Below are 14,980 nucleotides of genomic sequence, written 5' to 3' on the forward strand. Positions count from 1 at the left end.
GACATTTCAATGGATTTTGTAACTGGTTTACCGAGGACGTTCAAGAAGAATGACACTATCTGGGTTGTAGTCGACCGGTTGTCAAAGTCAGCTCACTTTCTTCCGATTCAGTAGGGATTCTCAGTCAGTAGATTATCTGAAGTCTTTACCCAAGAGATCATTAGACTTCATGGTACCCCAGTCTCTATCGTGTCTGATCGAGACCCACGGTTCACTTCATGCTTTTGGAAGGGATTTCAAGCCGCTTGGGGCACCAAATTGAGATTCAGCACGGAATTTCATCCTCAAACAGACGGTCAATCAGAGCGTACTATTCAGACACTCGAGGATATGCTTCGAGCTTGTGCTCTGGAGTGGACAGGAAATTGGGATGAATATCTTTGCCTTGTCGAGTTTGCCTACAATAATAGTTGGCAAGCTAGCATTGGTATGGCACCATTCGAACTTCTTTACGGACGGAAGTGTAGAGCACCTATCTGTTGGGAGGAGGTCGGTGAGAAAATCATTGAAGGACCCGAACTAGTGCAAATTACCAATGAGAAAGTTGCTATCGCTAGGGAAAAGTTGAAGGAAGCGCAGAGTCGACAGAAAAGCTATGTAGACCGACATCGTCGAGCTTTGGAATTTAATGTTGGTGAGCGTGTTTTCTTACGAGTTTCACCTTGCAAAGGCGTTCGTCGTTTTGGAATCAAGGGAAAGCTTAGCCCTAGATTCATCGGTCCATTCGAGATTCTTGAAAGAGTCGGTGAAGTTTCTTACCGTTTGGCATTGCCACCTCAACTATCGCACGTGCATAATGTCTTTCATATATCCCTCCTTAGGGGATATAATTACCATCCGTTACACGTTGTGAATTATCCTTATCATCTTATTCATGAGGACCTATCTCTTGAGGAGGAGCCCGAAGCTATTGTTGACCGCCAAGAACGAATTATGCGTAGGAAGACTATTCCTTTTGTTAAAGTCCTATGGAAGAACCATTCTGAACGTGAAGCTACATGGGAATTAGAAGACACGATCCGTTCTCATTATCCAAATTTGTTTTCGTCTTAGTATCTTAAACTTTAATGTGTTGTGATCTTATACGACCTTGGAGTTGTTTCAGTCTCCGTTTACCGCCCTTTTTGTAACTCAGTGTTTTCGCTAATGTGTAATGTTTCGCTTATGCTTATATGTGAACTAAATTGTGTCCGTATCGGTTATTAGCACTTTGCAATTTCGAGGACGAAATTTTTTTTAGAGGGGAAGAATTGTAACACTCGAAATTTTCTTAAATCGTTATAATATTTATTAAGGTTTAGTATAATTTAAGTTGGATGTTTAAAAGAAGTTAAAATGAAATACTTTGATTTTTTTTTTAAACAAGTTAGTTAGTGTTCTACGCATTCATTATCACCAACCATGAATATGGTATATATTTTAAAATACAGTGAGTTATTTAAATTTTATAAAACGGTTATTTTTTTTATAATCTTGTTAAAGCCATTTATGTGTGTAATATATATATATATATATATACATATATATATATATGTGTGTATGTGTAGGTAACTAGTAAATCTATCTGGTTACAAACAAAATAAATATCATAATTTTGTCCTAAATCTTTGTGCAAGACTAAGTTAAAAAGAAAAAAAAAACCATCTCAACTCTATTCTCTTTCTCAATATATGGACATACACACATACCAAACAATACACTATGTATGCACCATGCTTTAACATCATTTCTTTTTGAATCAAACTATTTGATAAACAAATGAGGAAAAGCAAAATCAATCCAGTAGGTGTGGATAGTATGAAACCTAAGATATATATGTTTTGACTTTTGTGAAAGTTTAGCACATGTGTAGGATAAATTAAATCATAAACCTATTATCTACCTACCATTTACCTTACTTCATTTCTTTTCTTTTTCTTTGGGCAGAACCATCACAATCAAACTTTAATTTTGATTGTCATACACTCAATTACACATTACCCTATTATTATATTGATGAGCACATGGTGTAGAACAACCCATTTCTGATTTCTTATAAAGAGACCAATATGATTTTATTATCAAACCACACTAAAATACACATACACCCAAAAGTCTAATCTAAGTTCAAGAGTTCAAGTTCGAAGTTCAGTGCTTTCAAAATCCATCTCTTTGCTTGAATCAAGTGAGTGTCTATAATTCAAAATTTTATTTTTTTTCCTCTCTTATATCTTCATATGTTACAGGATAGGATTATATGTAAATCTTCACCCATGTGGGTGGGTGTTTGTCTAAAGTATGAAAAGTATGATGCTAACACAATATAAAACTTAGTTATCTTGAAATACTTTGTGGTATTTTATTGTTACTGAGGTTACCTCTTATTCATTCAGAGGTTACCTCTTTGTGGTATTTTATTGTTACTGAGGTTACCTCTTAACCATTCAGACTTGAGGTTACCTCTTATTCATTCAGAGGTTTTAAACCATTAAGAGGTAGCATCTGAATGGTCATTAAGAGGTTACCAAACAACCCCTTAGTGTTTTCGTCTGGTCTTGTGTTTTCGTTGGCCCTTGTGATTTCGTCTAACCCTAGTCGTCGTCACCACCATTTACCCAGATCAATTCACGAAATCATTATCATCATCATCATACAATCATCAGCAAGTTATTGTGATTATCAAGAACCCTAACCATCATTAACTGTTATGTGATTAAATCATCATCTCTATCACACAGGAGCATCAACCATAGTCAAAAGAATGAATACTAATCATGAGTTTATAGATAACCCTAATTATTAACAGATTCATCATCTCCTCATGACAGAAAATCAGATCATCATCATCACGCTAAACTACATCCTATTGAAACCTATCATTTATTCAGATAAATTAACGAAATCATACATATAGTCCTAATAATAACACAAGATCCCACACCCTAACCATGAACATGCATACCACAATCCACAGAACTTCTTTAATTGGTTTTTCATATACAAATACACATCGATCAAACAAGGAATCACGTAACGACTAACAATAGTGCGAACTAACCGAGATGGAAGGGTCACTAGATTGATCGAAAGGGAAGGCTTGAAGTCTTGCAGTTGCCGTCGCACAGGGAAGGCAATAGGGGCTCTAGGGTTTGGCGATTAAGCTTTTACGTAACAGTGGGGGACAAGATATTAAAACAGATTGCTACTGGGCCAAAGCCCATTTGTTGTTTTTGCCAGTTAGTAGTGGACGAAAACACTAAAGTGTTTTCGCCAACATGGGTGTTTTCGTGGGGTAGGGGTTTTCGCCAAGGGGTGTCTTCGGGTGTGGGTGTTTTCGGCTGGGGGTGATTCCGTGAGAGTAGGGGTGTTCGGCCAATGTTCCATATTTAATTATAAAACACAAATTAACACAAAACACATTATTAACATACACTTAAATATAATGCACATCTAATATATATATAAAACACACTTTGCAAATAAGTACAAGGTTAAGTCGAATAGAGATCTTGAAAACTCGGGTTGTCAGATTATCCCCAACTTGAAAGAAATTTCGTCTCGAAATTTAGCACGTGGTTACTGAGGAAGTTAGTTGTGTTGTGTTGTTTCCTGGTTTTCCTGGGGTGTCACATCGTTTTAAAGCCTACTACGACAGCGTTCCGGGCGGTGAGATAAGTCACGAAGACCGGGTGGCAGTGGCCAACATCGAGTCCCGGGGCAAGGAGCGGAAGCCGTTTGACAAGCTCGCCCTTTTCGAAATCTACCTAACGCTTTAGATTTTTTTTGTAATCTTTTTTTTTTTGTAGAATTTTGTAATTTTTAGGAAATTTTAATAAAATTTTAGGCTTAATGTTGTGTGTATTTTTAAATTTTAGTTTTTTTTTATTTTAATAAAGCTGGCCAAGCCATGCGGGCTAGCCACGCCCCGCCATACCCCACGGATACGTCACTCACCAGCGCGGGGGGGGGGGGGGCTCGAACTCTACGTGTCAACCCATGCCCCAAACCTCCGCCCCACCATACCCCACGGTCTAACTGTATTATTCTGACTTCTCAAAGGTTTACCATATCTCTTGAAAGAAAAATACACATGCAATTCTATTCATGGATTCCCAATACCCATTCTCTAAGTGAGTAGATAAGTAACGTGTTTTAGTGTTGGATTAATCAGTTGATTTTTTAAAAGTTTTCTTATTGGTTTATAAGTGTTTTTTATTTCCTTATTTTTGGTGTTTTATACATGTTTTAAGTATGATTATGAATTTTTTTAGTGTCATTATATATTATATAATTATATAATTAAGTAAATAAGTATGAACAATTTACAACACCTTTAAGTAAATACATATGACCTGCTTTTATCTAACCCGTTTTGACCCAACCTATTTAGTCCTCACTTGTTTTACCCTACCAATTTTTGCACCCCCTCATAAAAATTTTTGAATCTGCCACTGAATTGTACAGACATCTTTTAGAATTAAACAACATAAAGGGTTGAAAAACATGAGTCGTATTGTATCACACACACGAAATGCATAGAAAGTCATTTCTACGACTCGTATGGGTGGTTGTATAAAAAAATTAAACCGCTTTACATATATATAACTTTTATTATTATTTTCTAATAAATTTAGTCGTATTTATTACGATATATGATAAACAATCAATCAAACAAAAAATAACAAACCAGTAACTAAAATGATAAATATATATTAAGTTTCATGAGTTTTACATCAAAGTACAACCAAAACAAATAAAACATCGCATGTGGATCATGTAGGTAGGCCCAAACAATGGCTTCTCGCCATATGGATCATGTAGATAGGCCCAAACAACACTAGATCAAAACAAACTATAAAAAGTAAGGATAGAAGTATAAATCAGTTTGATACAGATTCACCACCAAACGAGATAGTGGGGCTGCGAACTCTAACAAAAGATTGTACACCACCTCAATTGAAAACTCGGGTCTAAGAACACCACCCAACGTACCACTGTTGAGCTAGCATAGACAATTAATTTAACTCACACTAAAGAGATAAATTAACAAACTCATTTCCAAAATATCAAACTCTTTGGCCTTTCGTTCCATAAATAATCCTTTAAATAAAACAATTTCAAGCAGTTACAATATTTCAATTTTTTTGAAAAATAATACATTTACAGCTTACAAGGCTACTGTAACACTCGAAATTTTCTTAAATCGTTATAATATTTATTAAGGTTTAGTATAATTTAAGTTGCATGTTTAAAAGAAGTTAAAATGAAATACTTTGATTTTTTTTAAACAAGTTAGTTAGTGTTCTACGCATTCATTATCACCAACCATGAATATGTTATATATTTTAAAATACAGTGAGTTATTTAAATTTTATAAAACGGTTATTTTTTTATAATCTTGTTAAAGCCATTTATGTGTGTAATATATATATATATATACATATATATATACATGTGTGTGTATGTGTAGGTAACTAGTAAATCTATCTGGTTACAAAGAAATAAATATCATAATTTTGTCCTAAATCTTTGTGCAAGACTAAGTTAAAAAGAAAAAAAAAAACCCATCTCAACTCTATTCTCTTTCTCAATATACGGACATACACACATACCAAACAATACACTATGTATGCACCATGCTTTAACATCATTTCTTTTTGAATCAAACTATTTGATAAACAAATGAGGAAAAGCAAAATCAATCCAGTAGGTGTGGATAGTATGAAACCTAAGATATATATGTTTTGACTTTTGTGAAAGTTTAGCACATGTGTAAGATAAATTAAATCATAAACCTGTTACCTACCTACCATTTACCTTACTTCCTTTCTTTTCTTTTTCTTTGGGTAGAACCATCACAATCAAACTTTAATTTTGATTGTCATACACTCAATTACACATTACCCTATTATTATATTGAGGAGCACATGGTGTAGAACAACCCATTTCTGATTTCTTATAAAGAGACCAATATGATTTTATTATCAAACCACACTAAAATACATATACACCTAAAAGTCTAATCTAAGTTCAAGAGTTCAAGTTCGAAGTTCAGTGCTTTCAAAATCCATCTCTTTGCTTGAATCAAGTGAGTGTCTATAATTCAAAATTTTATTTTTTTTTTCCTCTCTTATATCTTCATATGTTACAGGATAGGATTATATGTAAATCTTCACCCATGTAGGTGGGTGTTTGTCTAAAGTATGAAAAGTATGATGCTAACACAATATAAAACTTAGTTATCTTGAAATACTTTGTGGTATTTTATTGTTTCTTTTTAAAGAGTTCAATGACTTAATGTTGGTGTTTATGTATTTTCATATGTTCGTTTGCTTATATAGTATAAAAACTAAGCCTAAATATAATTCATGTTTTATTCCATAAAGGCATAGGTATGTATACAAATGTTGATTTTTGAACTCTACGTAGGATCTTGAACTTCCATATATTTATGCATATGTATATGCATGAGATTTACTTTAAGGGTTACTATAATATTCTCCATGTTCTTTTTATACATACAGATAGTCATACTTATGGTTTTTAAACTTTTCTTCAAGTATCAAAACCAAGATTTATATAAAGATTATGTAATAGATTTGGATATTATGTAATTATATTATTTAGTGTGTAAAAATGTAGATTTGTGACCCAAAAATGATTCAGGGGGAATTTACATATTTTATAAGTTTCATAAGATAGTAAAAAAAAATAATAATAAATAAATAATACTTATGTTAAGTGTCTTTAGTTATCCTACGTATGTATTATCTCAAAACCTTACAAAAATTGTGTATAGTAAATAAAGATCTAAATTTCTATGTTTATTATTCTAAAAAGCTATATGCAAAGACGATAAGGAAGGTTAAAAGCTATATTTGTGCATATATGATATTTTTAGTCACTAAATAATTTATGGTGAGTGTAACCCGGAAGCATATGTTAACAAAGTGTGTCAAACAATTTTAATTTGGGGTCGCCGGGAAAATTTAACGAAAGCTTTACATCTAAATAAATTATATAATACTAATATTGTAAATACGGGATTTAGGTTCGCATAAGTTTTGAGGACGACCCGATTTTTGGATTCTTTTTTGCTTGCTAAACTAAGGTACGGATTCCCATTTCTGACATCATAGTATTTTTATCCTATCCGTCACTTTGCAGTGCGGATTTTTGTGTGTCCCTGTTAGCCGTTTGATATGTGATGCGAACCAGTCTGGTAATGTTTGTATGATTATTAGAGTGATGTAGCATGCCATACCTTAGACTTGTACTCATGGTCGCATGTTCCTATTAGTATTATTTTCAGTTGATTGTAAACTATTTACATGGCCTTAGTTTTTGTACTCTGTCACCCGAGCGTCTGGCTTGCCGTTTGGGCGCCAACGGCATGGCACTTATTGTGACAGTGCGTAATAAAAGTTCACGGCGTCTCTAGTTTGTGCTCGTGTAGCGCCTTGGCCCCTAGAGGCGTATAGATCGATCTTAGTTCCGAGTTTGAGTTTGTTGTGTGGAGATGGAATAATGAGTGAACGCCACACTCACCATCTCATAGGTACATGGACTAGCTAGCTGTGTACCAGTCTGTTTTTGGCTCTGGGTGCTTCGTTATTACATGACTTATTGTTGTGACATTCAAGGTCACCTAATTAGTATATGCATTTGATACGTTTGTGATATGATATGATCTGTCCGCTATTGTGCCAATTATACTTTAGATGCATATTTCTAATTTGGTTCAACATCTACTTCAGTTTAATTTCTGCACCGTATTTGATTCGTTATTTCAATATTGTTTCGTGTTTCCTTCTTTTCGTCCATCCTTACTTGTACTATTGATTTCTCCGTTACTGAGCAATTCTTTGGCTCAGTCGTAGTTTCTTTGTTGTATTTTTCTTATCTTGTTTACAGGTAATCAGGGATAATATGGGGAATCAGTAATGAGAGATTAATGGATGTTCAAGAGTATTTAAAGACTCTTTATTTTGTTAAATCATGTACTTTTAAATGAACTTCAGACTTAGGGTATTTTGAGACGTGTATGTCACCTTGAATCCTATCTTATATTAAGTGGATGTGTTTTGGTTATGGTATTCGTAATAGTGACGCTCCGACCTGCCCCGGGTTGGGGTGTTACAGCTACCCTCATTTTGACCAACTTAACACTTTATCCCTATGTGTAAACGGGTCATCATCGACTAAATGAACTGTAGTGAACCGATCTACAACAATAGACGGCGATATCTGTTGAAGTTTGACTGAATGAAGTTAGTATACGGCTCACATAGGTTTTTATACGAGTTATATAGTACATTAGTACATATACGAGCCGTAAAATTTATAATGTTTTTTATATAATCACGAAGGTTTCTTATGAACTTAAATAAACAATCGTAATAACGAAAATTTAATTACATAAATTACAATAAATTGATATACATTGTTGTTTTCGTATCGTCTAACATATTTTTATATGCTTGTATTCGTGGCCCGTTCCCAACATACTGCAACCTGAATTTTGTAATGTGTCAAGTAGCGTAGGCATCGAGAATTCCCCATCTAACTGAACCATGATATAATGTTTACTGTTAATAAGAACAAATGAAACGGCTTGATGGCCATAATGATTTTGTGGAGACAACCATAACAACAAATATGCAGAACCGTTGCCATCAGGAACGACATCTTGTCGTGCGACGTACAGGTGAAAGATAAGATGGAGTTTGACCTCTTACCAGTTAATGTTCATTTCCGGATCACCCACGATTGCTGAAAACTCAAAAGTCTTGCGCGGTAACCCCATGAAATCCTAGTCTCTTATTCTTAAAGTCGTTGAATGGCAGTGTTGCATTACTCGCTCCTGAGAGTTGGCAAGTGCAGTTTATCGCCTATGAATGAACTATGTCCCGCAAGGTCATGTGTATTTTGTTGTGAGTTTATGAATGAGCTATGCCTATGTTTCGCATGGGCTGCCTTTTTGTTGCACCTTTAAATTTGGACGCCCATGCCGCACTACAGGCTCCGTTAATATCGATATCATCATCATCATTTTTTTTCATTCTCAAGGCAAACCAAGACAATAGTTTAATGTGAATACGCTTGAACATAACACAAAACTATATGCGAAAAAATAGATCTAAGGTAGTATAACAGAACATAAACCAAAACAAACATTTACACAATATCTAATTCCAGCTTTCATCACAACAATCAAACCACAACATCATACAACCCTAATGTGACACAACCACCCCTTCACCTCCACTCGTGCCCACCGGCTCAACAGGGTTGAACACCTTAGCAATCCTTTCGGTCGGCACCAACGGAAGATACGAAGAAACCTTGTACCCTTTCTCTGCTGTTTGCTGCACGGTTTGGTTGTACTTCTCTGAACAGTAAGCAGCTGTTGGCACCACCACCTTAGCCACCTTAGGGAAGAGTGGAAGCTGGTTCAGTGATTGCCAAGCCGAAACAGCATATTGCTCAGCAACCGGCTCGTATTTTGTGTAGAGTCCTTTAGCAGTCGGCTCAAGCTTTGTGTACGCGGTTTTTGCCAGCCCAGCAGTCTTAACCTCTGCAGACAAGTTCTTGGTTTTAGTTGACACTTGTTTCACAAAAGGCTGCACCCGATTGCCGAATTTGTCAACCGTCTCATCTACCTGAAATCAAGTTACATGTTTTTAAAATTCACCATAAATAATCGTAAAAAAGTTGATTCGTTTTAGCAAAAAAAAATGACAGGTGAATCAGCTCACCTTACGATCAACAAACTTTAGGACCTCAACAGGAACGTGATGGTACTTGTCGTACGCAGGGCTGACAACGGTCTTTAGGGTACCCTCTATCGTCTCCACCTTGGGTTTGAGTGGACCGGAGTTGTTCTTGGCATAACTATATGCTTTTGAAGCATAAAGAAGAGCATGGAGAGCTGCCATTTGTACAAATTGCAGGTACTTCAACCTCTGTTCTTCCATCTCAACCTGTTTTTAACAAAGAATTATAAACCAATACCAATATTGTTACTGTAATCAAGAAACAGTCTAGTTATGGCCTTATGGGTGTGAATTCAGGATAAGGCAAAGAATATGGGAGTTTTGAGTTTAGTCAAAACAGGTTCGGGTCAATTTTAGTCAAACCCGCAGACCCATTTAGTTATGGCCTTATCAGTGATATAATCCCCTAGTAAAATATCGGTCAGAATATCGGTACCTATATTATCGGCGATGTTGACCGAAATATCACCGATATTTGACCGATATAACCAATATGTCACTGAATTATTAGTGTTAAATTATATATAAATTCTGCATCGTATTAAAACTACCGATATCCCATGGATATTGCATTAACTGCATAGATTATTATTATTGTTATTATATTTTTAAAAGGCTTAGTTTTGATATTAAAAAAGAGATAGTGGCGCAGCTTGTTGCCCGTTTACCAACTATGTCGATGTAAATTCATTGTTATAACATTTAAGCGTCTTCCACAAAAACTCATTGTGGCAAAAAAAAAAAAAAAAAAAGAATCATAACTCAGATTCTGATATATTTCAAATCGGTTGCTCAATTGCTGTAAGAACATTTTGCGATCCAGAAAAAACAATTCCACAAGAAGAAAATCCAACTCGACTTTTGATTCGTAAATTTAGGTTTATTCGATTTCAAAAGAACCCAAACAATCACTCGTAACTCTAGATATAATCAATTGTTTAAAAAATAGATATATATTAAGATTAACTAATGCCTTAATGGTAAGAAAAGACGAACCTCTGATTGATTGGTAACAGGAACATTGTTTTCGGCCATGATCGAGAAAGAGAATTCGAATCTTCTTATTAACAATATCTGATCGTTGATTGAATTTGAATGTGAGTAATACTTGAGTATCGATCAACCGATGAATATATTTATAGGGTTGCACGATTCTCGATAGTTATCGAACTTTCGATTCAAGCGTGTGAAAGAAAACGTGTGAAGGGATGGATATTGACTGCAATTTGAAACTAAAAATCATGTTGCACTTTGGACCCTATGTTCATCTAAAATGACTAAAGTAACCCCTATACATCTTGAACGTTACATGTTCAACTTTGACTAAAGTAATGATTAAATCAGTATCAAATTGAAGCTAAGGGTGTAAGGGGCACTCACCTAAGAGGTGAGTCCTCTCTCTTACGCCCAACCAATCAATCAGTGTCACGTCAACTCCCCTCTTAAACTCCCCTAACACCACATTTTGATGGCGGCACTCCCCTCTTAGGGGAGTTGGTTTTTTTTTTTTTTTTTTTTTTTTTTTAAATTATGCATGTTTACAAATCAAAAAAATATTAATAAAAATAAAAATTAAATAAAAGACATTTGATTAAATTAAAAAAAATACATTCAAACTAGAAAAAAAATTACATTCAAACTAGAAAAATATAAAAACAAACTACTCGTCGTCCGAATCAACTTCAAGGTGAGGCAGATCTAAACTTCCGAGATGCTCAACGAGATCGTGTTTTAGTCTCCAATGCGTGTCTTCGTCAATGAGCTCCGTATAAGCTGTATCATCGAAGACGGGTTCGACTGGAGGATCTTGAATATGTACCGGAGCTATCGCCCTTCCGTCGTCTTTTATAATCATGTTGTGTAAAATAAGGCACGTATACACGATGGACCTTATCTTTCTCACCGTTTTCGCACGCATTGGACGATTTAGTATTCCCCACTTCGACTTTAACACACCAAACGCCTGTTCAACATCTTTTCTTGCGGCCTCGTGTTGCCTCTTGAACTTTTTTTCATTCGGGTCGTGTGGATATGGAAAAGACTTCACAAACACGGACCAGGTAGGGTAGATCCCATCAATAAAATAATACCCGCGTTTGTATAAGTGGTTGTTCACTTGAAATGGACAATTTGGCGCCGTTCCGTTTCGTTGAGCAAGAAATAATGGAGATTGTTGCAGCACGTTAATGTCGTTTTGTGAACCCGCCGGGCCACAAAAAGCATGCCAAATCCACAAATCTTGAGACGCCACCGCTTCTAACATAACCTTCGGGTATTGATGATCGCCTCTCATGTATTGTCCACGCAATTCTGTGGGGCACATTCTCCAGACGAAGTGTGTACAATCCAGACTACCCAACATACCAGGTAGGTGATGACTCTCCTCATGAGCCTGATACAATAGCGCAACGTCGTGGCTCGTTGGTCTACGTAGGAATTCACCGCCATACCTTTTACAGACCGTCTCGCGGAAATATTCAAGACACTCACGAGAGGTCCTTTCAGACATATTTAAATACTCGTCCCCCTCGTCTGGTGGGTTACCGGTTGCAAGTTGTTTAATCGCCGAAGTAACCTTTTGCAACGGCGTGAAACTTTTCTTCATTCTCCCGTCTTAGCCTTCTTTAAACCACTCGTCATACGCTTCCACGTCACTAACAATTTTTAGGAACAAAGACTTGGACATACGAAATCTGTGACGAAAAGTATCGTCATTAAATTTTGGATTTTCATCAAAATAATCGGCCATGAGTGTCTCATGGCCCCCCTCACGATCTCGACGGATAACTTTTTTTTTACTAGACGATGCCGTGTCTAGTAGCTCCGCTTGTTGGATGAGATTTTGGAAGAAAATTAAGCTAGTATCGCTTGACGATGCATCTCCATCGTCGGGAAAGTCGGGTAGGGTAGAAAGAAACGGGAGCTTGGAATCCATTTTGTATTTGAAAGATTTGAGTTTGAGAGTTTTGGTGTGAGTTTGAGAGTGGTGAGTGTGGTAAAAAAATTGATTTAGGTTGGTTAGATATATATTGTTTAAAAAAGTTGATTTTTTTTTTTTTATAAAAGTGACCGTTGTCAAACGGTCTTCTTCCGAAAATCGTGCCAAACCAAGCGGTAACTCCACACCGCTCCCTATCACCGATTCGGGTCCCCGCTTTGATGGCGGCGGTGTTCCCGATCGGTGACTAGGGTCACCGAACCCCCACCCCGTACACCCTAAAATGTTTATACTAGTTCTTAGGGTGTAGGGAGTGGTTACGCATTTGAAAGTGGCAAACTTCAAAATCAACCAAGAAGAGTATGCTATATCATCCAACCTTAAGAGTTTAAACTATTCTAAAAAATGTTGGCAATGGTCAGACACTTTAGAATAGGTAAACTATTTAAAAAAAATGTGATTGGTTGAGAAGGCATGGACCCCACAACACACCCCCTCTTTCTCCTCTTCCCTCCCTCTCCCCGGTTCGGCGAACCTTTACCGCCTCTCCATCTTTACTGATCGGCAAAACCCATCGGCAGCAGTATTACCGCGCGGTAAACCGCTTTGCCGAGTGGGTTTGCCACCCACTCCGGACACCCTTAAGCCATAGGTTCCAACTTCCAAGGTTAACATTGGAGCCGGCAGCTACATATATTGATAAAAATCCGTTGATAACTAGCCATTGAAAATCCGACCAAGTGTGATGCATGAATGCTTACACGACAAATAGTTTAAAAAAAACATTTAAAAAATATATGTGATCATTTAGAGAAACAAACGCTAGTTGAATTATTTCCAAATAAATTATAAATATCATAATTTTAAATATTGACGTGATTAAATACCTAGTTTGTATATGACCATGTTGGTTTTATAATATCATTTTTTTGTTTACTTTGTTACACACAATAGAAGCCTTTCCAAATTTATTACATATTTACATTACATTTTGCTACATTCTACGATTGATATGTTAAGTTAGATGCATTTTAATAAAGCTAATCCTTCATGGTAACATAATATATATATTAGTCAATATTTGTATTTAACCGAGTTAAATAATTATTATATCTAAAAAATTATATTAGTTAAATAAATAAGTGGTATTTATCACTTTTAAATTTATATATATGATCCAACAATGTAATCAATCGTGTCGGTATATATTTGAGTTTGTCTACGTGTTACGCTGGTTCACAATATAAGACTGTGGGGTATGGGGCGGGGGTTTGGGCGTGGGTGGGCTGAAAACGCCCAAGCCACCACCCCGGGTGGGCATGGGTTTGGGCGTGGCCCTTTTTCGTGGGTTTGAAGCCGGGCGTGGGGCGGTCTGGCCAAGCTGACATGGCGGGCTCTAATTGGACAAACCAAAGAAGCCATTGGGCTAGCCGTTGATTTAACTATCAATGGCTCAGATCTAGCGAAGCCCACCAAACCCACGCCCCCAACTAGGGCTGTTCACGAGCCGAACCGAACCGAGCGGACCTTTGCTCGTGCTTGGCTCGTTTACAAACCGAACCGAGCGGCTCATTTCAAACCGAGCATCAAATCAAGCGAGCATTTTTCGAGCAGTAAAAATTTCGAGCGAGCGTCGAGCGAAGTTCGAGCGATTTGGACAACCGTGTCGCCCAATTTAAATTTGCTAAGAGAGATAGTGACAATGTTGGGTCTCAAGTTTTTATGTCTTTAAAAACATGCACATTTCATGGCATAATATTTTTCTTATGAATAACAATGTTGTGGCTGACGAGGTGATGATCATATTGCACGAACAATTATGTTGAGAGCAGGAGACGATTGACTTAGGGTAACGGCATGAAACGTTGAGGCGATGAACAGACTGTCGTTTATCGGTTTAGGGTTTAACTTTTAGTTTTGATTTTAATTTTTATTGGCGTGGTTGGGCTAGTACGTATAGATATAGTTGTAAATTTGTATATAGTTGGCCAAAATCTAATAGATTGTTACATATAAAACTATAAATTTAATTTATATTTAAGTATATATGTATGTGTAAGTGTGTGTGTATATATAGGTGTATGTGTGTATATATATGTATAATTTATATTTGTGTATATACATGTTTATAGATGTATGTGTATATGTATATGTATACGTATATATATACTATTTAAAATAATAATTCGAGCCGAACCGAGCCGAGCGGACCTTTGCTCATGCTTGGTTCGTTTCCAAACCGAACCGAGCAGAGCGGCTCGTTTACAACCGAGCGTCAAATCGAACG

At 36.3% G+C, this 14,980-nt stretch overlaps 1 protein-coding gene and 1 long non-coding RNA gene across 2 annotated transcripts; one reads left to right on the plus strand and one right to left on the minus strand.

The window, feature by feature from the left end:
- Positions 1–2,250: 2,250 nt before the first annotated feature.
- On the plus strand, positions 2,251–8,256 carry LOC110890484. The gene is made up of 3 exons (XR_002564528.2): positions 2,251–6,067; positions 7,031–7,090; positions 7,894–8,256. It is a non-coding gene; the product is annotated as an uncharacterized LOC110890484 (long non-coding RNA).
- Positions 8,257–9,081: 825 nt separating this feature from the next.
- LOC110890483 (REF/SRPP-like protein At3g05500) lies at positions 9,082–10,938 on the minus strand. Its single transcript, XM_022138092.2, has 3 exons — positions 10,752–10,938; positions 9,738–9,962; positions 9,082–9,641 (listed from the first exon to the last, which is right to left on the minus strand). The coding sequence occupies exons 1-3, from the start codon at positions 10,788–10,790 to the stop codon at positions 9,216–9,218; spliced, it is 690 nt and encodes a 229-aa protein (XP_021993784.1). The 5' UTR covers positions 10,791–10,938; the 3' UTR covers positions 9,082–9,215.
- Positions 10,939–14,980: the final 4,042 nt, after the last annotated feature.

This window comes from Helianthus annuus, chromosome 11, assembly GCF_002127325.2.
Source record: "Helianthus annuus cultivar XRQ/B chromosome 11, HanXRQr2.0-SUNRISE, whole genome shotgun sequence".
NCBI lineage: Eukaryota > Viridiplantae > Streptophyta > Magnoliopsida > Asterales > Asteraceae > Helianthus > Helianthus annuus.

Excerpts from the sequence above, each read along its gene's own strand:
- LOC110890483 (XM_022138092.2), bottom strand. The coding sequence starts at position 10,790 with ATGGCCGAAAACAATGTTCCTGTTACCAATCAATCAGAG. Across the intron at positions 9,963-10,751 it reads CTGTTACCAATCAATCAGAG|GTTGAGATGGAAGAACAGAG; the intron begins GTTCGTCTTTTC and ends TGTTAAAAACAG. Across the intron at positions 9,642-9,737 it reads TAAAGTTTGTTGATCGTAAG|GTAGATGAGACGGTTGACAA; the intron begins GTGAGCTGATTC and ends ACTTGATTTCAG.